Consider the following 26,699-nt stretch of genomic DNA (forward strand, 5'->3'; position numbering starts at 1 on the left):
ATTCTCAGACTCGAATTTCTAGCCACAATTCAAAATGGCGGAGGAGGGTGGGGCCTGTCACAATGTGGGCGTCACAGCAGCTTTCCTTTTCCAAACCTTGGCCTGCCTTGCCGCGTCGTCCGCGGTCCCCCTCCTCCTCCCGCCAAGCATTTTCGAGGAATCGACCGGGATTGGCTAACAGGCTGGGAGTGGGGCTCAGAGTAGGACGCTTCATCATCACTTCCTGTTGTGGGCAGTCGTTTCCTGTCGCTGCTTGGTAACAATGGGGAAGATAATGGCTGCCTGAGCAACGTCTCCGAGCAGGCGCTGGGCTAGAGGCGGGTCTCAACCAGCGACTCATCGGAGGCGGGATTGAGAGCGGCGGTAGGGGAGGTGCAAGGAGCCTAGGCGGCGGAGGCCGAACCGACCGAGTCGGATCCTGACACTAAAACCGAGTAAGTGAAGACTTGGGAATCCCGTGAGAAATGGATGTAGAGCAAGAGGAAGACCGCGGAGCTACTGCTGCCGCGTTTTCTCAAAATGGCCTGAGTGGTGCGTCGTGATAGAAGCTCAGTGCCGCCTCCGAACCCCAGGGCCCGTTCCTGCGGGGGGCTTCGTGGCGTAGTCGCCGCTGCCATTTTAGTTGAGTGGTATAGTCGATGGGTGCTTTGAAGAAGGGGAAGGAGGTGGGTAGTACTTCCTCTTGGTGGCCGCGCGTGCCGCAGCCGGGACCCTCCAAAGTCTTAGGAATTTGGGGCCGGCAGTTTCCGAGTGTTGACCTCAGGCGTGAGAATCTTTTATCATCCCAGGTTTTTCTCCTTTCTCTTCTCTAGAGGCTTCCCCTCACCTCTCCGCCCTCTACATGGCCGGCTTGGGTATGGGAAAAGGAAAAAAAAAATCAGGCCGCTCTCAGATACTGGGAACTCTTGGATCTTTAGATTTCCCAGGATTTACATTTTTCAAAACCCCATGTTGAGCTTTCCTGTAGGACACTGCCCATTAAGCGCCCCCTGGGGTCACGATGACATCTTCCCTTAGGATCTGGGGCAAATGTAGCTTACTTCCTTGTTCGAATTGAAAACCCTGGCGTGTCCTTTGCCTGAAATCACTGGAAGGATCCCCCAAAAGGGAGGGAAAAGCCGTTGCGTGTTTGTTGTTTTTCCCTAGGTTGGGGTAGGAATTGGGACAAATTATTTTAAGTTAATTTCCGTTCAGTCCGCCAACAACCCAACCCCTCCCCATTAAAAAAAAAAAAAGGCCAAAGGGTCTCGTCTTCTGCGGGCGGTACCTGCCACGTACGCCATAGCTTACTAACTAGTATTAACCGGTTGGGCTTCTGCTTCCTGAATACTCAGTCCCTTTTTCCCTTATGCTGATTAATTTCAAGATGGAGGAGACAGCCACGTTCCTTCCCTAGACAGTTTCACCGTACTTATTCCACAGGTTAGCCCGGGAATCTGAGGCCTAGCAGGGCCTTGCTTGTTATTACATCAGAATGTCATCCACCGTTTGCAAGGCCCCACTGTATGTGTATATATATATAATATATATCTTTTTTTTTTTTCTGGAAATAAGAAGCCCACATTTCCTGAATTAGAGTTAACCGCTGTGGTTTTGGATGATTGAAGTGAGGGAGAAATACTAAACGAACTACACAAATCTTTCTTTGACGCTTCATGATTAAAGACAAAATAACTCATATTATCCCTCTGTCCTGGATGACTTGAGAGCAGGCAAGCATAATTATAGCCCCCCCCCCCGCCAAAAGACAGTTTTCTAAATTGTAAAAATAGATTAAATACCCAGGAAGACCAGTCTAAACCTTTTTAAAAATATGGTTTTAGGACACTCTTCAGTGATTGAGAAAACGTTTTCAAACATTCTTTAGCCTAAGATGTCCTGAAAATAAAGTATTATTTTTAATACTTTAGTTCCTACCTTAGGCTAGTGTAATGTCCTGAGTAAGTCCTTGAAAGTGACTATCTGAATCTGCAAATAATTACTGGTCTGATAAGGAAAGGCATATTTTAAGCAAGCTTGTGTTAAAAGGTATATGGACTCTCAGCCTTTAAGGGCAATCTTAAGTCTAACTCCTGGTTCCCTCTGACCTTCTGAGTCTACCCAGATATCCCAATACTAATATTGAATTAGGTTGGGTTATGGTGTATTTGTAACTAAAATGCATAGGTATGTGTATTTTTTTTAGGATGTGTCTATTACAAAGAAAATGTGTATCTTATAAAAGAGGAAGAATAATGGATTCTTTTTTTTTCTAGAGCAGAGAGTGAAGAAAACTAAAATCCAGTTTATTGTATTTCAATACTATGTCATAACAGTCAGGTAATTTATTTTTTGTTGCGTCTCCTGATGATTTATGTGTAGAATGCATGTTTAAAAATATTTATTGTTATGTTTTGTAGGCCCTGTAATTGGATGGGCTCATTGATATATGTTAGTTGGTGTTGGGCATTCTTCATGATGAGAAGGGGTACTTTTCACTGGGAATTCAAAGGGTAATGTTCTGTGTAGCTGGAAATCACCATTGCTTTATCTGTGATTTTTTTTCCCTTTTTTAAATAATGTCTGAAGTTTGTATAGTACAGAAAGACCAAAAGGAAAATTGCTGCCTAAGTCATTGCTGAAATGAGATGGGTATGAATAAATAAAATAGTGTTTTAAGTGTTCATTGAATAAATGAATTATCAGTAGACTATCTTACAGGAATATAATCTTATTTTTGTGTGGTGCTTGATTTTTTTTCTCTTCAAGATACAAAAAGTCATAATGTATAATCTAATTAGTACTAATTATTTTCATCATCATCATCATGGTTAAGGTAACCACATAGTTTATTGCCCTAACCAGGACACTTTAAAGAGCAAAAGGGACATTATTAATAATTATGCCTGGACAACAGGTGGAAACCTGGATTGTTCCAAGCCTGCGTTCATATCTAGCTTTTATTGGATGGTTATGTTCTAGGCCCTGTGCTTTGCATGTATTATTATATAATCCTTAAAGCCACATGAGTATATTAACGGTTCTGTAGAGAAAACAGACTCAGAAAAGGTTAAGTAATTTGTCCTCAGTTAAATAGCTAATAAGTAAATGGTGGCCCCACATTTTAACTCAGGTCTGTCTGATGCTGAAGTCCCTAAACTTTAATGCCTCTAGATTTGGTTGTTCTCTTATTAGATAGGGAATACAATAGAAATGAAATTACAAAGATTGTAATAAATCTGTAGGTTATGTTGCATCAAAAACTTTTGTTAACACTTAAAATCTTTATGAAACAAGTGAGACCGATCTAGCAATTATCCCTCCACCCTTTTTTTGTCTTTTACAGTTCCTCTTTCAGCCATTAGTACTCTTGATATAATTTGATAAACTTAATTTAAAATCAGAACTGGTTTTAAGAAATGGCTTAATAATCAAATGGTATCTAGATTTGGTAGGCTGGATGGATGGATATTCTCTCAGATTAGTGAACATGGGAGGCCTTAAAATACAGTAGGTCAAATGGGACATCTGCATTTATAGAATTATAATATGTACATTACATTTTCCTTAGCACTTGTGGTTTGGAAAATTAGTGCAAATCACTGACTAGCCTTTTGGTCCCTTGATTGACCATAGAGTGGTTAACAATTAGAAAGTGAAAAGTCTTCTGTCAAACCCAGACCAATGAGGTACTAGAATTTTGAGCCATTGCCTAAGATGGGGACATGTTTTTCTTTTGTAAGTCCAGTTCCTTAACATTTCTGTGTAACACAAAGATCCAGACCCTTATGACCCATCGATTTAAAAAATTATCCAGTTTACATAATCCCTTGAAGTTTTGATAACCAGTGTGAGAAAGCAGTATAATACTTCTGTGTCCATTTTTTCCCTCATTGTTTCTTTGAATGTGGAAGTTTCCCAGGTAAACAAGCAGTTTATTTTTCCTTTCATCAGTTGAGGTATTTAATATAAAAGACTTGGCAATTTTGAACAGTTTGAGAATACACTTTTGAATGTGTGGTTTTCCTCCTGAGATACGTAGCTGATGTTTTTGCTATATATTTTCTCATATTTTAGTGCTCCGACCCAAGTTTTAATTTCATTAGTCATAATGTTGTTAGGTGCTGTCGAGTCAGTTCCAACTCATAGCAGCCCTGTGTACGACATAACGAATCACTGTCCCAGTCCTGTGCCACCCTTACAATTGTTGCTATGTTAGAGCCCCATGTTGCAGTGACTGTGTCATAATAGTACCTACGTATGCATGTGTGAGTAAAGTGTAGACAGCATTTGGTGTCTATATAGATTCTTGGACCTCTTGCAACAATTTTGCAACTAAAAATTGGGCTTAACTTTTTACATTGTAACGGTACTTGGTGGTTAGCATGATACTTTTCCGTGGGGGGAAGGAAATAATTGTGTTACAGTATTTTAAATTTTTTCTGGAATGAAGAATGTCCCTTTCCTCTTGATCTCCATTTGACTATAGAAGGAAAGTAGTTCACATTTCTACGGTTTTCATTTTTTATTGATCAAAGTTCCCTTCGGTGTTACTTGTAACTAAGGTGACCTTATAAATTATCCGTATGGACATTTTTGAGTGTGAAAGGGGGTCATATTAATAATTACTCCAGGGTAACAGGTATAAACCATTACTGTTCTGCACAAACCAGGGATGTATGACCACTTATGATAACACTTCTTTATAGGAACACTGGTTCAAGAAGAACTGTCAGTATGGTTGAACTTAAATACAAAACTGTTTTCCTCAAATGATACAACATTGTCAAAGATACGTGTTTTTGGTCAAGTGGTTTTACTTTTTCAAATTGGCTTCACTCTTAACGAAAGTTATTTTTTGATGGGAAACTCTTATGTCCTTAAAATAGTGTAGTTTGGTAATTGGTGAACACATTGCTAGTAATTTCTGGTCAAGTGGTTTTATTTTTTAAAATTGGCTTCACTCTTTTTACAGAAGCTATTTTTTTATGGAAAACTCTTACTCCTTAAAATAGTGTAGTTTAGTAATTGGTGAACACTAACATTGCTAGTAATTAGTGATTTTACATTAACCATTTTGCTTTTGGAGCCCTGGTGGTGCAGTGGTTAAAAGCTATGGCTGCTAACCAAAAGGCCCGCAGTTCAAATCCACCAGCCACTCCTTGAAAACCCTACGTAGCAATTCTGCTCTGTACCAGAGGGTCTCTATGAGTTGGAATCAACTCGACGGCAGCGAGTTTGGTTTGGTATTTTGCTTTTATAAACACATGAACCTTTCGGATTTTTGAGTCTTTTTGTACTTCTTGGGAATGATGAGAGAAGTAAGTCAAAATTGAGTTAGTGGATAATTCTAATTTAGTGATGTAGCTCAATAATAAAAGAATATGAAGTGAGTAATTGAAGATTAAATCCACAGTCAAAATTAAAGTACATGAGTGAGATGAAATGTCATCATAATGGTTTCCTTTTTTATACTAACTTGATTCTATTAATTGGCAGCATTTGGCATGCATGGTTTTCTGTCTTTTCATTTGTTGACATCCTTAATACGCCTTTGTTTTTAACTGTTTTGGAGGTTGTAGTATTTTTTAGCTGTAAGTAAGTAGATCTCCTGCCAAGAGATTACACCCCTGAGGACTATTTCTGAGCCTTTTTTTTTTGTCCCCTTCTAAGTGGTAAAGATAGAAGAATTATAAGCGAGGCTAATCTCTTATTGTTAAAATAGCATCAGCAGTGGTGGATGCTTTGGTAGCATCCTGTGTGATTGGTGAGAGATATCTTATACAGTAAGGAAAGGCAGTGTAACAGCAACCCTGCCCTGTTTTTTTTTTTTTTAAAGAAGAATGTTGTATATTTTTCTTCTAAAAAAGATAAGATAGGCAGGAAAAAGGAGATATAGTACATAATGAAAGAAATGGCAGTGAGAAAAGAAAATCACATCTTCTAAGTTTACATCCTATTTTTTCATTTTGTTTCTTAAACTTTATTTTTCATATGTAATACTGTAATGTGACCTGGATTATATCTTATTCACAGTCACAGATTCAATAGAACTGGAAGATACCTTGTAGATGATTTAATCCTATCCTCTAATATTGATGGAGCTCCTAAGGCATAAGGGGTTGTTGAGTGAATTGCCCAAATTGACATAGCTGTTTAATGTTATGGCCAAGAGTAGAACCCAATACTTCCTGTTTTTTCTTTTTCACAGAGCTGAATTCCACGATTCGACGGCAGTGGTTTTTTTTTTTTTTTTTTAACCCATGTATGGAGTTAAAAAGCTATCTGGTTGTTATCAAACTTTTATTTGTTGAAAATGCCATCTTTTTTTTTGGTAACAACTAGATTGAGATGTAATTACAGTTTACCCATTAAGCTGTATCATTCAGTGGTTTTTAGCATATTTATAGAGTTGTGCAACCATCACCACAATCAACTTTAGAACACTTTCATCATCCCCAAAAGAAAACCTGAACCCTTTAGCAGCCACCTCCTGCTTCCTCCAGCACACCAAACCTAAACAACCACTAATCTACTTTCCATAGATTTGCCTATTCTGGACATTTTATTTAAATGGAATCGTAAAATATGTGGTCTCTTCTGATTGATTTGTTTCGCTTAGCATGATCTCAGAGTTCATGCATGTTGTTCATCAGTCATTTTTTTATTGTGGTAAATTATATATAACAAGATATCCATTTTTAAGTGACATTAATTACATTAACCATATTGTGCTACCATCACCACTATCCATGGTCAAATGTTTTTCATCCCCCTAGAGAAAAACTCAGTACCGCCTTAAGTGATAACTCTATATTTCTCTTCCCCTCAGCCCCTGGTAACCACTAATAAACTTTTGTCTTTATGCAACAAATGCCAAAAATTTTAAACATTCCATATTTGAAGAATCCAACACTTCTGGTGTCTACATATATGATAGTATTTTATATGCTGACCTCAAATTCAGCAGTTCTTTGTGATTTAACTTTTTTAAACTGTATTAAGTACTTTTTATTTTGATGACGATATTGTTGAGCTAACAGTTTTCTTTGCTTTATTGACAAGGATCGAATGACATTAATTCTTATCTCCTTTAGGAGGTTCTTAAAGAAGCTCTATTGTAAACAGGTGTTTGTCCTCTTTTTAGTGTAACATTTTTATATTGAATCTATGATTTTTTTTTTTAATTGACATGTTCTGCTTTAGAACATTGAGTTTGAAGCTTGGATGAACATATGTGAAAGTTGAAAATGGACAGGATGCTTGAGTGGTTGGTTGATGTTACCTTGATTCTTTACTCCTTCTCCCTTTTTTTTTGCCTAAAGAGGTTATTTCTTCCGTATTTAATACATGTGACTTTTTTTAATGTTTATTGTGCTTTAAGTGAAAGTTTATAAATCAAGTCAGTCTCTCGTATAAAAATTTATGTACACCTTGCTGTATACTCCTAGTTGCTCTCACTCTAATGAGACAGCACACTCCTTCCCTCCACTCTCTATTTTTGTGTCCATTCTAAGAGCTTCTAACCCCCTCTGCCCTCTCATCTCCCCTCCAGACAGGAGCTTCCCACATAGTCTCATGTGTCTGCTTGATCCAAGAAGCTCACTCTTCACCGGTATCATTTTCTATCCCATAGTCCAGTCGAATACCTGTCTGAAGAGTTGGCTTTGGGAATAGTTCCAGTCTTGGGCTAACAGAAGGTCTGGGGACCATGACCCCCTGGGGTCCGTCTAGTCTCAGTGCAGCCATTAAGTCTGGTCTTTTTACGAGCATTTGAGGTCTGCATCCTACTGCTCACCTGCTCCCTTAGGGGTTCTCTGTTGTGTTCCCTCTCAGGGCAGTCATCGGTTGTAGCCGGGCACCATCTAGTTCTTCTGGTCTCAGGCCGATGTAGTCTCTGGTTTATGTGGCCCTTTCTGTCTCTTGGGCTCATAATTACATTGTCTTTGATGTTCTTTATTCTCCTTTGCCAAAAGTGGGTTGAAACCAATTGATGCATCTTAGATGGCCGCTTGCTAGCTAGACGCCACTCTCCAAAGTGGGATGCAGAATGTTTTCTTACTAGATTTTATTATGCCAATTGACCTAGGGTTCCCCTGAAACCATGGTCCCCAAACCCCCACCCCTGCCATGCTGGCCTTCAAAGTGTTCAGTTTATTCAGGAAACTTCTTTACTTTTGGTTTAGTCCAGTTGTGCTGACCTCTCCTGTGTTGTGTGTGGTCTTTCCCTTCACTTGCAAAAAAAAAAAAAAAGTAGTTCTTATCTACTATCTAATCAGTGAAAACCCCTTTCCCTCCCTCCCCACTCTTGTAACCATCAAAGAATGTATTCTTCTGTGTTTAAACTATTTCTCGAGTTCTTATAGTGGTCTCATACACTATTTATCCTTTTGCAACTGACTAATTTCACTCAGCGTAATGCGTTCCAGATTCCTCCGTAGTATGAAATGTTTCACAGATTCATCACTGTTCTTTATCGATGCGTAGTATTCCATTGTGTTGAATATACCATAATTTATCCATTCATCCGTTGATGGGCACCTTGGTTGCTTCCATCTTTTTGCTGTTGTAAACAGTGCTGCAGTGAACATGGGTGTGCATATATCTGTTCATATAAAGGCTCTTATTTCTCTGGGATATATTCCAAGGAGTGGGATTGCTGGATCGTATGGTATTTCTAGTTTTTTAAGGAAGCGCCAAAGCAATTTCCAAAGTGGTTATACCATTTTACATTCCCACCAGCAGTGTATAAGTGTTCCAGTCTCTCCACAATCTCTCCAATATTTATTATTTTGTTTTTTTTGGGTTAATGCCAGCCTTGTTGGAATAAGATGGAATCTCATTGTAGTTTTCACTTGCATTTTTCCAATGGCTAATGATTGTGAGCATTTCCTCCTGTACCTGTTAGCTACCTGAATGTCTTCTTTAGTGAAGTGTCTGTTCATATCCTTTGCCCATTTTTTAATTGGGTTGTCTTTTTGTAGTAGAGTTTTTGCTTATTTTTTAAATAGATACACACAAGCATTTGATATGATGTTTTAGAATTCAGTTTTATAAAGTCGGTTTTATTAACAGTCTATGCTGATGCTTTATGCCTCCCTAATTGGGTCTATGATGCAGTGTGTCCATCAAATATAATTAATATGCATGCTTATACTTAGCACCAGGTGGCCTGAACCATTAATATTGAGCAATAGTATTTTAAGTGACTTGCTATAATCCCATAACAAAATTACATTTTTAAAAGATTGACATACATGGATTAAACCAAACACCAAACCCAACCCAGTGCCATCCATTCGATTCTGACTCATAGTGACCCTATAGAACAGGGTAGAACTGCCCCATAGAGTTTCCAAGGAGCGCCTGGTGGATTCGAACTGCCAAGCCTTTGGTTAGCAGCTGTAGCACTTAACCACTATGCCACCGGGGTTTCCATACATGGATCAGGAGAATTAAATGTAATACTGCTTTTAGCAGTGGTCAAAACATTTGCAGTGTGCATAATTTATATTAACATGATAGTGACTGTAAGAAATGAAGATCACTAACAATGCTTTTAAATTCTCAAGGTGATTAAAATCTGTGTTTTAAATTACCTAATTATAATTAAATCTCAAGTGTTTTTACTGGTTTTTCTTCCCCAGAAACAACTGGGCAGAATTTCTAATTTGGCTGCTTGCTTTCAGGAATGGATTTGGATATACTGGCACGTAGTACTCAGAGAAATGAGGCTAATACAATACATTGTTTCTTCAAGGGGTGACTGTATTTTTTTTTTATATTGAGTTGACATTTAAAAATAAGTCCTCATGGATTCATCCTGCTTATAAAAGGTGTTTGTGCCATTTTGGAAGTTTTCGTAAAAGGAGTGAGCATGATACAAAAAGCTCATACCCGTTAAAATCGTTGCTGTCGCGTCGATTCTGACCGATCGTGACCTTATGGGACAAAGTAGAGCTGCCCCAGAGGGTTTAGAAGGAGCAGCTGGTGAATTTGAAGTGCCAGCCTTTTGGTTAGCAGCCTGAACTCTTAACCACTGTGCCACCAGGGCTCCAAAAAGCTCATAGTGAGGTTGAATAGTTCAGACGTGCCTATTGGTGTTGAAGGAATGTATTTTAAAGTATATAGTCTTGGGTTATATTATATTAGGAGGCAATTGTAGTTTAGTGGCTAGTTCACTAGATTTGGAATCAGGAGACCTGTATTTAATTACTGGCTTTTTCCTCTTATGAGCCACATGGACTTGGTAAATCACTTCCTCTCTTTGCTTGTTTCTCATCTGTAAAGTAGAGGTGGGGATTCCTACTTAATAGGATTGTTGTGAGGCTTAAATATAGGTGAAAGGTCTGTATAAATATAGGATGGTGAGTATTGCATATAACTAGGGAGAGGCCTGAGTTATTTAAGAGCAATTATATGTTCTCTTAGATTGTTTTTTATTGATAGGCTTTTCTTAGAAACATTTAAGTTTAAAAGTGGCTGATGTTAATCATAATCCAAAACTTCTGACTTATGCTACATGAATATTATAATTGAGAGTAAAATAACTAAGTAGATTTAAGATTTTTTTCTTTCATAATGACATTGAAGGAGGTCAGAGGTGTGTGGGGAGTCTTTTTTTTCCTTGTAATAGTTAAACTGGAAATCTACCGCAGTGTTATTCATCATAGCGTAGAATCTGGAGACCCTAATATTTTATACATAATATTAACATTTTGTCCTTAATATTTTCATACCAAAAGAGGTTATTTGGACTGTGATCCCTTGGTATCTGGTATGCTTTAACCTTTAAAATACTCATTTTCACTTATCTTACAATACTAGCATTACATCTACCAGGAGAAGAACTCGTGGTTTAGATTTATTACATTTCTTCATTTATACCACTTAGATAGTGAACCCACTGCCAAACCCACTGCCATTGAGTCGATTGGGACTCATAGCGACCCTATAGGACAGAGTAGAACTGCCCCATAGAGTTTCCAAGGAGCGCCTGCAGGATTTGAACTGCCGATCTCTTGGTTAGCAGCCATAGCACTTAACCACTACGCCACCAGGGTTTCCTAGATAGTGAAGGGCTGCATAAAATGAGACTAGATTCATTAGGTCTGTGAGAGTAAGATTATTTTACAAGGCATTTTAAAGATGTTGCTTGCATTCATTATTTGTTTTCAAAATAGAATTACCACAAGTTCAGGGGACCTCTTTGGTTAACTCATTCCTTAAATGTCCCTATAGTTTGGAGGTGCCTTGCCAGTGCTAAAATCTCTTGACCTCCGCTCCCCGCGCCAAAAAAAAAAAAGAAAAAATAGTTGCCATTGAGTTGATTACAAATCATGGCGACCCCACGTGTACGGAGTAGAATTGTGCTCCACAGGATTTTTAAAGTTGTGACCTTTCAGAAGCAGATCACTAGTCTTTCTTCCAGGGTACTTCTGGGTGGATTCCAACCACCAACCTTTCAGTTAGTAGTCAACCCTCTAATTGTGCCACCCAGGGACTGTGTAGAATACAGCAGACAGCATGGAGCCTTGGGGCAAAAGTAGGGAAGGAAATTGGATTTTTCTCTCCCTGTCTCCTAACCAACTACAAGAACAAACTACTTCCTTAATGGAAACCTCTACCTTAGCAAAAACAACATATGTTCTACTAAATGAAGCCTTGCCAGTTCAGTTGCAATTTAGAAGTAACAAATAAGTGTGTTGTAGGGATATCATGTAGGGAAAATATTTTCTTTGCTGTATAGAAAAGGAGGGTAGAGAGAAAGGAGAGGAGCATATTATGGAAGTAATAGTAATTTGAATTTGTTCACATGTTGCTTTGTGAGTATGTCTTATTGTTAAAATTCTGAATTAAAAAAACTAAACCAAAATAAAAATTACTCTTGCATGGAATTTTGGAGCTTCCTCCAAGCTCATCAGGCAGAAGCTGTTCAGGATTAAAAAAATCTCTAAAATGACAGTGTTGGCAGAGTTTTCAATAGAAGTATATAATGCTTTGTCTCTAGTTCACGTGTAGGAAATTACAGAAATTCCAAAAAGTCAAGAGTGGGTCTTCCTTGGTGAGCACAGGGAAGAATTATCTGTCCTGTGTGTATTTATAGAGTATCCAACGTTATTACTTTATTTTCTAAGAACATAAATTGAACGTATAATTAATAGGTTTATAGAACAAAAACAGTATATTGGGAACACTTCAGAACTCCGTGTGTGGGACTTCTCTACCTTACAAACAAATGCTTTAAAGCTCTTCTGTCCAATATGGTAGCCACTAGCCACGTGTGGCTATTGGACACTTGAAATGTGGCTAGTGGAACTGAGTTTTTGATTTTATCAAATTTTAATAGAACACTGAAGCAGTGTAAAATATTTTTCCATTAAACACAATTGTTTTGGTAGGAGTTCATTTCACATTAATGGTTGAAAATGTAGCATCTGAGTTGAGTTGTGCTGTAAGTATAAAATACACATCAGATTTTGAAGACAGTATTAAAAACGAATATAAGGCATCTTGATAATTTATACTGGTAGCAGGTCAAAATGGTAATATTTTGATTGTGTTGGGTAAATAAAATATTCTTAGAATTAACTTCACCCTTTTTTCAAACTTAACGTTGCTATTTAAAAATTAAAATTACATATGTAGTTTGCATTTTATTTCTATTGGACAGTGCTGCTTTAGACAGGTTATTAAGGGAAATAAACTCAATATTCTCATTCATTCAGTGAATTTTGGTTGTCATTTAAACATAACGTGCAAGGGAGTTTAAAAGACTATAATTCTGGGTCTTTCCCTAAGGAGAGCTACTTGGGAAGAAAAGACACATGCACTTCAAAAATATAGAAGAGCATGTAAGGCAAGAAGTGCCACTAATAGTGCCACAAACAAATGCGGTATGCAGAAATGGATGGAAAATGTGCTATCTGGATAGTAATAGCTTCTTAAGCTGTGAGATTTCATTGAACCTTGAAGGTTGAGTTAAACGTTGCTAGTTGTTGCCAAGTTAGCTCCAACTCATGGTGACCTTATGTATAACAGAACAAAACCTTGCCCCATCCTGCACCATCTTCATGATCCTTGCTATGTTTGAGTCCATTGTTGCAGCTATTGTGTTAATCCATTTCATTGAGAGTTTCCCTCATTTTTGTTGGCTGTCTACCAAACATGAGGTCCTTTTGTAGCAATTGGCCTTTCCTGATGATGTGTTCAGAGTAATGAAGCAAAGGTTTTACCATCCTCTCTTCTAAGAAACACTGGTTGTATTTCTTCTAAGACTGATTTGTTCATTTTTCTGGCAGTCCATGGTATATTCAATATTCTTTGCTAACACCACAGTTTGAACACATCAGTTCTTCTATCTTCCTTTTTCATTTTCCAACTTTTGAATGCATATGAGGCAATTAAAAGGCCATGGCTTGGTAAACAAAAGACATCTTTGCTTTTTAAAACTTTAAAGAGTCTTTAGAGAGGGACTAAGAAGGGGCTGAGGGAACAGCATGAGCAGAAGTATGAGGGTAGTAAAGCACAAGGTACATTGTAGGGCAGAGTGGGGCAAAGTAAGTGGATTGGTTTTGCCGGGAATATGTCCACCCAGAGAGAGGTACCTTGGAAGAAAGGCCTAGCAATCTACTTCAGAAAAATCAGTTGTTGAAAACCCTGTGGAGTACAGTTTTACTCTGACACCCATGGGGTCACCATGAGTCAGAACTGACTCAGCAGCAACTGGTTTCTTTCCTTTTTTTAATGAGAGTAGGAAACTTTGTCCAAATATGTTAGTCTCCTCCCTTCCTTTTTCTTGACATAGTCATCTTATTAGTTTAAACAATGATAGAATAGTTCTAAGAATGATGATGTAAAGAGAATAGACTAGGGATCTAGGTGTGCCCATGTCTACACTAAAATTTGTTTAGGCTTAGCAGGGAGGCGGAGTTTGGCACATTCGTTTTTTGTATCTGAAAGAGGGTTTTTATTTTCTCTTTAGTATTGTCTTATGAGCATTCTGGTACTTCGTGTGTTGTGTGTGGGCATGTGTGGGGAGTTAAATCCTAGCACCAATCAAGACTACCTCTTTTCCATAAATCACATTTTCTTATGTCCATAGAATTAAGTTTATATTATGTTGATGTGAACTTAAATAAGGTGAATCAGTGGGAAAGGAAAGGATTAGTGAATGAAATTTTTTTGAGTCTTATTTTAGATTCTTTACCATTGCTTTTTATTTGTGTAATTAAATGCAAATATATGGAAACCTGCCAGTATTGTAATTTCCTTAAAGCCATACAAATAGTGAATGATAATTAAGAATTTTGGGCTGATTTTATGTATTACCTAAAGCAAGGTTGGCAAACTTTCCGTAAAAGGCCAGATAGTAAGTATTTTAGGCTTTTTTTCTGAGCCGAAAGGCAAAAATTGAGAGTGTTCTATAAAAAGAGAGAAATCAAATTTCACCAAGTTTTTATTAACAAAATTCAAACTGTAATATTAATTGAGTACTTTGCTTTTTAATACAGATCAACTAGTGAGAAGAATGGCATTCTTTTTTGAGAGGGATAATATTTCACTTAATTGGAGTCCCAAGTTAGTGTTCCTTATCATCAGAATCATTTGCCGGTGTTCATATATTAATGCTGACTTGAAGTTTTACATATTTCATCTTTGAAAATACCTTAGCACATATATAGGTGTTGCCAGAGACTAATATCAGTCCACAAGCATATGCTTTTAATCAAACATATTCATTCCTTAGAAGGCATTTATAGAATTCTGTTAGGTTGTTCTCTTGATATTTGCCTTTTAGCATATCATTACATTGCAGAGTTGTCGCTTTCAGCAGTTGCACAGTTAAATTAATTTTGAGGCATGGAAATTTCCTTTGCACTGCATAGAGTTTCAAAAAATACTGCTGTAACTGTAGCTTGAGCTCAGAAAACGTTTCTGCTGCACATTTGTGTGAGAATGGAGATCTTATTTCTTTGACAGCACAGGAAATGTACAAAGCAGCTTGACATTACTTATGATTAAAACATTATTGTTGAAATTACCTTAATGCGGTCTAAGTTTAGCATATATAAGCACTATTTTGCCTTGTAATTTTAGGTTGAATACATTAAGAAACATCAAGTCTGCAGCAAAAGCTAATTTCCCAAGCCATTGAGTGTTTAATAATAGTAATTGAGGACAGTTCTTTTTGGAAAAAAAAATTCAGTCTTGGCCCTGAGCACCAAAAAAATCACTATAAAACTACCACTGATAAGTCATGAAACTGCTGTGTGGTAGGGCAAATCAGGATATTCAGATTATATTTTGACGGCTATTTACAAAACTGATGATGGTTAAGTCTCCAGAGTGAGTGGTTACTGGTTCAGGAACATGATAGATTAAATATTTTCTGCAGAGTACTTGCTGATGAATATAATAATGAATGACCGTAGGCTTCAGACACCTTACATTTTCACAGTCTTTATAAACTTGTCTTTTTCCACTCTGTACATTTTTACCACCATCTCAGTTGTAACACATCTTTACAGATTCCACTTCAGATTGTACTGAATTGGTGTTCTCTCAGCTTCTTTGAAAATGTTCTCACATAAAGTTGTTCCATGGGGACTGCTAACTTAGTCACTTCAAACTCCTTGAATTAAAAAAACAGTATTGGTAGCATTTATTGACTCGTCAAAAACCAAGAAAAACCATTCAAAATAATTTGCCTTGTTTTTCAGTTGGTTATTGATGTTGCTCCCAACATCCTCAACTTTTTGAGCAGCTATACTCACTGAAAAGCTAATCTTAAATGTATTTTTTCTGGACACATTTTTTCAGCTCCTGCAATCAAAGTTTAACTTACCATTGATAAATGGCTTTCCTTGCTTAGCTAACAAAAGTTGCTTAGAAATTTAATTTGGTTGAAGCCTTATTGTCAATATTTTTAGAAAAAAATACTTTGTAAAGAGCTATTTCATTTAAATTTCCTGATTTTTCAGACCGTAGCTGCCCTATGAGTTGAGAATATTGTAATGAGTGCTTAGTCTGGTGATGTCAATGTATATTTACTACTTTAGCACAGTTGCAGTGTCATTGCATAATAAACACAATTCTTTGCCATGTGGTGGTGTCAAAATAACACTGTACCTTTAAGTATGATATTCAAAGTCCACTTTCCTTTTGACATGATGAGTATGTATTGGTGATAAAATAAATGTCACAGTATGGTGATACTTATGGCACTCAGCGCTGTCAAATTATAACTACATCACTGCAGCAGTGCAAAGCAATGAGAGTGCCACGTACAGTCTCTTTTGCAACAACTCAACTCTGCCATTGTAGCACAAAAGTAGCCATAGATGATATGTAAATAAATGTGTGGCTGCATTGAAATAAAACTATGGACGCTGAAATTTGAGTTTCATAAAATTTTCACATGTCACAAAATACTCTTTTTTTAACCCTTTAAAAGTGTGAAAAAACATTCTTAGATTGGAAGAGAATAAAAGTAGGGCTGGATTTGGTCTGAGCTATAGTTTGCCTACCAGTGGTTTAGTCTTTTCCTAGTATAACAGTGCTTTTTCGAGTTTTTCTGTCATGAAATTTCATTCATTTGTGGTCTTAAAATCCATATCTTGACCTGCATTCTGGGTTTTCACATAATTAAAACTGTTATGTACGATGCATACTGACTATTCTCTTTTCAAGATTGGTGGTCTCCTTTCTCCTTTTAGATAATTTTCCACTTGTTCATAAGATGGAAAACTCAGATTCCAATGATAAAGGAAGTGGTGATCAGTCTGCAGCACAGCGCAGAAGTCAGATGGACCGATTGGATCGGGAAGAAGCTTTCTATCAATTTGTAAATAACCTGAGTGAAGAAGATTATAGGCTTATGAGGGATAACAATTTGCTAGGCACCCCAGGTATGCTTCTTGTAATTTAAGGATTTATGTATGCAAGTTACTGACTTTCTAAAAATACTTGAAGCCGTTTTAAAAATCTTTAGCCATTATGAAATACAATTTTAATACAAGGGATATGAAAGGGTATTTACTGCTATACTTACTACATAATTCTGTTCACTTATATTTCAAATTACCCTATATTGGAGAGATTTTTAAATTATGAATTATATTATGAATTTTCATTGAATTAAATTGAAAAGAATAGAGCTGAACATTTTGTTGTTTGTTTTACTTATTAGACATGGGTCCAGGTGCGGAATAGCTAACGGAAACTTTACTTCCTAGACAGACTTACCCTATTTTATGTCATTCCTGATTCCCTGAATATGTCCCAATTATGATTCTCCAGGATGAAATTGTCAACTATACAGAACTTTGTGCTTCGTATTCTCTTTTACCCCTTTAGGTCCCATCTGATCCAGTTAAAACTCACTGTCTTTTTTTCCTCCTCATTTCTATTTAATTCTGCTAACCTTTGGGTGATTGCTTGAATTTTAAAAGGTAAGGTTTTAGCATGACTCTTATGAGAGGGAGTGCATTTTGAGCCAACAGTACCAGAGTTGAATCAGAATGCCTGAGTTGGAGGAGGTCTGGCTCTGCTGCTTATTCAGGTGTGGCTTCTGAGAAGTCAGTCTCATTTTCCTCACTTTGAAATGCAGTTAACAATGTCTACCCAGAATTACATCTTTTTAAAATTAGATATTGTATGCAAAAGCACTTTGTGAACTGAAAAGAAACTTGTATAAGTTGTAATATCATGTTCCCAAAGAAGTGAGTTCTACCCAAGTTGCTACTCCTTGGTTTTTATATGAGAGGGTTAAGAGTTGCTGGTTTTCATTCGTAATTTGGCAAACATTTTTAAACTTCTTTCAGGTGAAAGTACTGAGGAAGAGTTGCTGAGAAGACTACAACAAATTAAAGAGGGACCACCACCACAAAACTCAGACGAAAATAGAGGTATAGTTTCATTTTGGGGGGTAGAGGATGGGATGGATAAGGAACTTTATAGTAGTAAATGTCCACCAAAGATTTATTCAGATATGGTGCAAATTAAGTAACTTTTCATGAAAAGCAGTTTACTTGATATTTGGTGAGAATGTCAATATGTTTTTGTTTCACTTCACCTTTGGGTTGTTTGTATTGAGACGTAGTGAGAAATGGCCCATTTAAATGTGATTTTTTTGTTGTTGCTGTTGTTTGTGGTTTTCCACCCCACTTAAATTTCCTACTTACTGAACTATTCCTTCAATGTATACATGTGACTTCCTCAGCAGCAAAAAGAAACGCTGCATACTCTAACCCAGTGGTTATCAACAGGTTACAACTTTATCCCCCAGGGGACATTTGGCAGTGTCTGGAGACATTTTTGGTTGACATAACTGGAGGGGTACTGTTGGCATCTAGTGGGTAAGAGGCCAGGGATGCTGCTAAACATCCTATAATGCACAGCATAGTCCTCACAACAAAGAATTAACTGGCTCAAAATGACAAGAGCCCTGCTGTTGAGAAATCCTGCTCAGCCTCAGGTCTGGTATTTCTCTCCCAGTGAGAACTAGGGAATTTGACTGTATAACCTAAGAGGTTATGATTGATAACAGTTTGGTTCCTAAACATGCCATTATATGTACTATGCTGGGTTCAGACTCTTTATTTGGTCTGATCTTCAATTTCATGTCAATTTAAAGTCTTGGTAGCATTAAGAAGTATTCAAATACTTTTAAACCTATAAACCTTGTTTATATTTTACAGTGGCTGAAACAACCTTATGTATTATCAAAGACACTTAAAAGCCTAGAAGAAGTAATGTAAACTAACAAAATTTGACCAAAAATGTGATTTGAACTAAAATACTAGCACTGTACCTTAAGTGAGGAAACCTTGGTGGTGTAGTGGTTAAGTGCTGTGGCAGCTAATCAAAAGGTTGGCAGTTCGAATGCACCAGGCACTCCTTGGAACCTCTGTGGGGCAGTTCTACTCTGTCCTGTAGGGTCACTACGAATCGGAATCGACTTGATAGCAACGGGATACCTTAAGTGAACCCTGGTGGCGCAGTGGTTAAGAGCTCAACTGCTAACCGAAAGGCCAGCGGGTCAGATCCACCAGCCGCTCCTTGGAAATCCTACGGTGCGGTTCTACTCTGTCTTATAGGGTCACTGTGGGTCAGAACGAACTCAACCGCAATGGGTATACCTTAAGTACCATTTACCTTGTTTGATTGCATTAGTATTTTGCTAGTGGACTAAAAAATACTGTCTTCTGACAGTCCCAAAGTGATATTCAAGGCTCTCTATATGATAAAATACTGAAAATAGACTTCCACTATATTCCCTTTTTAAAAATGATTCTCTAATTTTCTATAGGATTTGATAGCTCTTCAAATGCAACCGAAACTTTCTTGTCTTTACCCGCAGATCTATGGAGTGTAGTTTACCAAAAATCCGTAAACATGAAATCTGTTCAGATACTTTCTTTTTTTTTTTTCTTTTAATACGAAGTTTCACAGCACTATTTTATGATTGTCCTAATTTTGGTAGTTCCTTTTTCCTCTCTCCCTCCTTTTTTTAAACAGGTGGAGACTCCTCCGATGATGTATCTAATGGTGACTCTATAATAGACTGGCTTAACTCTGTCAGACAAACTGGAAATACAACAAGAAGTGGGCAGAGAGGAAACCAATCTTGGAGAGCAGTGAGCCGGACTAATCCAAACAGTGGTGATTTCAGATTCAGTTTAGAGATAAATGTTAACCGTAATAATGGGAACCAAAATCCAGAGAATGAAAATGAGCCATCTGCAAGACGGTCTGGTGGAGAAAATATGGAAAACAACAGCCAAGGGCAAGTAGAAAATCTGCGATCTGAATCAACATCTGCGAGGCCATCTAGATTAGAACGAAATTCAAGTGAAGCATTAACAGGAGAAGTCCCACCTACCAGAGGTCAGAGAAGGGCAAGAAGCAGAAGTCCAGACCATCGGAGAACCAGAGCGAGAGCTGAAAGAAGTAGGTCACCTTTGCATCCAATGAGTGAAATTTCAAGGAGATCTCATCATAATATCTCATCTCAGACTTTTGAACATCCTTTGGTAAATGAGACTGAGGGAAGTTCTAGAACCCGGCACCATGTGACATTGAGACAGCAAATAACTGGACCTGAGTTGCTGAGCAGGGGTCTTTTTGCAGCTTCTGGAACAAGAAATGCCTCTCAAGGAGCAGGTTCTTCAGATACAACTGGCAATAGTGAATCTACAGGATCAGGACAGAGACCTCCAACCATAGTCCTTGATCTTCAAGTGAGAAGAGTTCGTCCTGGAGAATATCGGCAGAGAGATAGCATAGCTAGCAGGACTCGGTCAAGGTCTCAGACACCAAACAACACTGTCACCTATGAAAGTGAACGAGGAGGTTTTAGGCGTACGTTTTCACGTTCCGAGCGGGCAGGTGTGAGAACCTATGTCAGTACCATCAGAATTCCCATTCGTAGAATTTTAAATACTGGCTTAAGTGAAACGACATCTGTTGCCATTCAGACCATGTTAAGGCAGATAATGACAGGTTTTGGTGAGTTAAGCTACTTTATGTACAGTGATACTGATTCAGAGCCTGGTGGCTCAGTCCCAAGTCGAAACATGGAAAGGGCAGAGTCACGGGATGGAAGAGGGGGTTCTGGTGGTAATAGTTCTGGTTCTAGTCCTAGTTCCAGTTCTAGTCCTAGTTCCAGTTCTAGTGGTGAAAGTTCAGAAACTAGCTCAGAGGTGTTTGAAGGCAGTAATGAAGGAAGCTCCTCCTCAGGCGCCAGGCGAGAGGGTCGACATAGGGCCCCGGTAACATTTGATGAAAGTGGCTCATTGCCCTTCCTTAGTCTGGCTCAGTTCTTCCTCTTAAATGAGGAGGATGATGACCAGCCTAGAGGACTCACCAAAGAACAAATTGACAACTTGGCAATGAGAAGTTTTGGTGAAAACGATGCATTAAAAACATGTAGTGTTTGCATTACAGAATATACAGAAGGCAACAAACTTCGTAAACTGCCTTGTTCCCATGAATACCATGTCCACTGCATCGATCGCTGGTTATCTGAGAATTCTACCTGTCCTATATGTCGCAGAGCAGTCTTAGCTTCTGGTAACAGAGAAAGTGTTGTTTAATTAAGATCCGAACTCTCAGCTATGTAGCTGGTATAGTGATGGGCAAACAGGAATCACTTGCTTTATGTCCACTTTTTGAGTGGTGCTTAAATGTAAATTAACAACCTGAATTGAGTCATTGCTTTCGGAGTGAATTACTGTCCTTTCTCCAATTTCTGTTCCAGAATAAAAGGAAATGTTTAAAAAGCAATGTATTAGGGCCCACAAATCTGATTTCAGTACCAGTTGAATCAGTACCATCTCTATTACTGATAATTTATCATATAAACTTGTTTCTCCCTTGTTCTGTTAAAAGATCTGCCTTCGCAGTGGCTCGTATCTGTTTCATGTTGATCTTTAAAGTTTCCCATGCCATAGGAGAGAGGGGCGAAGGAAATTCCCAGTTTAGACTAAGTTACAGTCATATTTCATAAGTAATTACTTAAAGCTGTACTGTTTCCAGTTATCAGTTTGATGCAAATCCAGCTATATCATGAATATCATTTGCTCACCTTTCATTCTAGGTGATATTGGACATGTCAGTGTAAATAACACTAAGGTTAAGATCTTCTAAGTGTATAACTGTCTCCTAAGCCCATCACTTGTGGCACACTGTAGAGTGAGCTTTTAGTTTAACTGAGATATTTATCATATGGAAATATTAAAAAGCCTATGCTTGTGTAAGTGAAAAAAATCACATTCATTTGTTTAAAAATGTAAAGCTATTTTGTAGAGGCTCAGTACTTTTTCCAATGCACTGTTGTATTAATGCGTTAAAAATTGTAAAGTATCATGCTTAGAAATGAGAAAACTGCTTTTTGTGAGCCAGCATAGTAAAACACACCAAACAAAGTACAAAGCTGCTTTTGTGAGTGTGTAGATGTCAAGAGCGGAACATATCTAATAATATTTAATGTATGTGAACAGTTAACTGTGACATGCAAAGGAAAGGACAGTGCAGGATTGAACTGCATTAAAGACCAATGGGAATAGTGTATTTTAACTTGGATTTAGGCAGGAAATGAAAGATGGAGAGAGTGAAGAACTCTGCTCTGAAAAATTCAGACTTTTCATGAAGACAGTAATAAATACATGAACAATTTTCATGAGGTGAGATCAGCAGTCATTTGACAAAGTATTCTACTTAAGTAGGTGAAGTAGAAGATCAGATTTGACAGAGCTTTGGTTTAAGAAAAACCAGTAACACATAGTGCAAATTAAATTGATATTTTTACAAGTCTGTCCCCCCCCCCAAAATGGAATAAAAAGTGGAGGAAATGGACTATAAACCACTTTTAGCATAAGAATTGAAGTTAGTACAGATGTGTGTGCTAACAGGTATATCTTCGAATTTGCAGTTTTTGAGGTTTATCATTTAAGGTACCAATGCATACTTGATATTTAAAGACCAGATGAAGAATGAAGGGATTTTTATCACTCTTTGTTGAAGGTGAGTGAGATTGGTTTGTTTGAAATTCAGATTTTAATTGTGCTGCCCATATATGATAAGAATGCTGCTCACTCTCCATGGGACATGCACTTTATAATGTTTTCTTAGTAGTAAGAATAGATTTGTGAAAAACCTCAGTACTCTTGCCTAATTTAGCTCTTTTGAGGCTGGTTGGGATTAGAATTAGTCTGACTGTGGAGCAGATGTTTGTTTTTCTGGGAAAGAACTAAGAGGCCCAAAGAGGGATTGAACACGTCCTTGACCTTTAAGAAAGTGAGCTAACTAACCAGAGATAGTCAGTTACTCTACAAAATAAACAAGTGTGCTTTAGAAGTTATCTGGCTACCTTAAATGTTAATCACTTAGCAGCAAAGATTTTTTTCAAAGCTTATTCTTTCCTCTGGCTTTTGGTCCTACCTAAGCATCAAGGAAATGAACTTGTAAATACAGTAGTTGTTTACTAATGATATGTACTGCTCTTGTAAGGAAATAATGTCCAAACAAAGCTTTACTTATTTTTTTTAATATTAAGCAGATTTCACTGTTTATGGCGCTTATGTAATACATTTTATCTTTTTAAAAAATCGTCCATGTAAAAGTCAGGGTTCCTTTATATTTGTGAGCCTCCTTGTCTCCTTTCCTAGGGGTGTAATCTACAGTTCTCAGATCTGCAGGGTAGTCTTGATTGGCTAAAATCAAATCCATTTTCCTCTTGATAAAAAATGTTCCATTTTTAAAGAGGTGTTCATTTTAAATAATTTATAAACAACTGCAGCACATTCTAAGCCTAAAAGGAAGTTATTGACCACAGGTACCTCCCTAACCTCCCAAGATGTATTAATCATTTGTGAAGTATTAAAGTAAGAGGTAACTCATGCAGAATGTTGGTTATGAATGTACATATTGAAGTTATTCATAAACACTGGAAATAGGATTTTAAGTTTATAGCTTTCAGTAGAATGCACATATTTGACATGTGCATGTGGACACCTTTTTCTCTAGCACTCATTAATTTCCATTGGATTGTGTAGAATGCTTACAAGTACTTTAGTGGAGTTTGCTACTTAATTTTTTTTTAATTTTGCAATGTCCATGGCTAATATATACTTACTAGGGTTGTGGACATTGAAGACAAGGCCATTTATAGGTGACAGATGTACAATGGAGAACAGAAATCTTTTTTCCCACCAACGTCCAAACACCTGTTGAGGGAACATTTTCTTGGAAAAGACTTTACATTTCATTTTGTACCTTTGCACTTTTTCTTCATTATAGAAAGGTTCTGTCTTTCAGACTTAGTTTGAACTTCATGTAGTACTTAATAATAAAGAAAAACAATGTTAGGAAATTACATTGTAAAGCATAGGGAAAAGTACTAAAAACTGAATTTCCTTGAATATTTCCGATATTTTTAGAAATTCACTCACTAGTCTGAAATATTCGAAGTGTTTTGTTGTTTAACTCCAAGCAGTTGACAAGATTGAAATTTATTAGCACTAGAAACAATTGAACAAGTTAGGTTCAAAGTCTGCAGACTTATGTGTAGCGGAACGACAAAATGAGCCATGTTGTTAATTTGGGAATATTTACTCTAAAAAGAACACATTAGTTATACCTCATTGGTGTTATTGGATGTGGGGATTGAGAAAAGTGTTCATATTAGTGTTGGAGTGTAGGGTAATAATTGTACAGTTAACAAACACGTTTAGCATGTGTGTATGTATATATGTGTGTGTGTGTATATATATGTATATATATGTATGTATATATACATATGCATATATATTTCTTTTAAAACATTATTGGAGTTCATCCAGACTTAAAGATTAGGAAACTCATTAGCTATTAGTGTTACCTCAAGTAATTGATTTTTATTCCCCCTGGGAAAACACGTCCTTTTAATGCCAAGTATTCTCTCCTATAGTGTCAGTGTCTGAAATTATATTTATGAAGGGTTATCACTTAACATGCTTTGTACTTAACCACCTGCTTCCCAAATGTCCATGACATGAAGTGGGTCAAGCATTAGCCATGACTTTCAGTCATTTCCCAAAATACCCATGTGATAGGGAGGTGAATGTTGCAAAATGCCTCTTAAAGGGCCGTTTTAAACAGCTCGCTAGAATACGGTGGCGCCTTGTGGTTGTCGTTGATACTTTTAAAGACGGAGGATGTATCCCCCCACCCTCTTTTTCTCCTTTGTTCTTTTGTGAACGAAAAAAATTCATAATCTGCCTTATTTTATTATTTTTTTTAAGTTTTACCTTACTGGCTTCCCTGTCAAGTGTATTACCAATATTAAGTACATAGAAGCCACGTTTGCAGGGCACTTTTATTCTTGTCTTATAAGACTATGCTGATTGCTACTTTCTGAAGTATTCTATACCTTAGTAATGAAATTGATAAGGCACATGTTAAAGTGTCAGGCTTTTTTTTTTAAGTACAGTATAATTCTTCAGTATGTTTAATATTCAATTACATTGTTGTAATTCATTGAGTTAACTAGTAAATTATGTGCTTTTGAAAAACTCATTAGAAAATGTAAATCAATATAACATGCTTCATTTGAAAAGTTAAAGCGCAAGGTCCAAGGAACTAGTGTTTCATTTATTTTTTCAGTCAGATTTTTTATAAGCAACTAAAAAGCTGTGGGTTTGGTGCCTGCCCTTTAAAAATTCTTTTTCTTAACTGGAATATTTCTAAAACACTATCTAATCTTCCCCAAAAGTGATTGATCTCACTTGATTTAAGTAACTTTGAATCTGAAAGTCTACAGCGTGTACTAGAGCTGTTACTGAGGCGTTAGAACCCTCAGGATAATAACAGGACAGTTTGTATCAGTTTTATGATTCTTATCATGTCTATATAGGTGTTGTGAATCAATTCTGAAGGAAAAAGGCATACCCTCCAGCACTTTACAGTGAGATATTTGGTTTGATTATGATTTGTTTAATAAAGACCCACAGCTGCTTTATTGTCTCTTGGGTTGAGTGATATCTTAAAGACATGCAGTGAAAATTAACCCCATCATACCACCGTGCCTAATTATGTCAAGGTTTATCAGTTTCTCATCTTGAAGATTATTTCAGTTCCAAGGTATGGTTGAACCAGTTGCCCAGCCTTAACTCTATTTAGTGCCCCTTTACTAATACTCTTTTAACAATTGATTTGTATGTGTTTTAACTGTCCAGTGTTTGGATTTTACTTCTTGATAGCTTCATTTGTCCCTGGTGCTGCTTTTAAAGATGCAGGGCCATGTGATCAGGTATCAAGTTGAGTAGGTACGAGGTTGGCCTGGTTATGTATGTATGTGCCTGTTTTATCTTCTCCCAGGAACAGCTACTTTGGTATAAATGTTTACTTGGATTCATCTAAATAACTAGGCAGCAATCTTGGAAAGCTTTCTGAAGCCTATAAGAACCTGAAGTGATTTGGAGGGAGAACAGTAACAAAGGCTGCCTTTATATCTTTGAACATGAAGCACATAAATGTATGTTCTGTAAAGACTGAAGTGATTGTTATACCAGGGCTTCCTGACCTCTGGGAGAGACTTCCAAAAAAGCGGAAAGGAGCACAAAGTGACATGAATTTGGTTGGCTTACTTTATCTGGTTTCTCAGTTTCTTTCCATTTAAACCTGAACATAACACCCTTCTCCAGTATCTATCCAGCAGACTCCCGGTTGGGAAGCCCTGTATTAAATTTTGAGAATGTACCCAGTTTTCCTTTTTTGTACAGTGCTTTATAACTGCTAAAATTTGTTTAATGCAAAAACAAGACCTTGAAAGGTCAGTCATATTAAAGCTGGTTTGATTATTAATAGTTATCTTTTAGGAAGAAGCTTTTTCCCTCTGTAAGATGTCATACTGCAGATTTAAAATATAGACTATCAATAAAATGCATGAAGTGATCATTTGTGCTTGATTATCTCTCCTTGGGCTTTTCTTTTAAAGGGGGAATCTCATAAAGGTTCTGTTGCTTCAAACCAATGTCAAATAGATTTGATTTTTAGAATCAAGTGGAATTATGGTGCAACCTTGACTTTGATTCCCCTCACTACTAAGATTGGGCAGGTACTGGCTTATGTGATATGACATCTGTTTTATCTGTGATGTGTAGTTTAATGGCTTTATCTTTGAGTGGTAAAATAAAAAAAACATATTCCAATACAAGAACTCTGAAAAGATTTATGTA

General features: G+C 37.2%; 1 protein-coding gene across 2 annotated transcripts; it reads left to right on the forward strand.

Annotated features, from left to right (window-relative positions):
• Positions 1-231: 231 nt before the first annotated feature.
• On the forward strand, positions 232-26,699 carry RLIM (ring finger protein, LIM domain interacting). Of its 2 annotated transcripts, XM_049873301.1 has the most exons (5): positions 232-434; positions 2,256-2,319; positions 16,698-16,889; positions 17,805-17,888; positions 19,501-26,699. In XM_049873301.1, the coding sequence occupies exons 3-5, from the start codon at positions 16,721-16,723 to the stop codon at positions 21,075-21,077; spliced, it is 1,830 nt and encodes a 609-aa protein (XP_049729258.1). In that variant the 5' UTR covers positions 232-434; positions 2,256-2,319; positions 16,698-16,720; the 3' UTR covers positions 21,078-26,699. The 2 variants fall into 2 exon arrangements, with proteins under 2 accessions (XP_049729258.1, XP_049729257.1); XM_049873300.1 differs by lacking the exon at positions 2,256-2,319.

Source organism: Elephas maximus, chromosome X, assembly GCF_024166365.1.
Source record: "Elephas maximus indicus isolate mEleMax1 chromosome X, mEleMax1 primary haplotype, whole genome shotgun sequence".
Lineage (NCBI taxonomy): Eukaryota > Metazoa > Chordata > Mammalia > Proboscidea > Elephantidae > Elephas > Elephas maximus.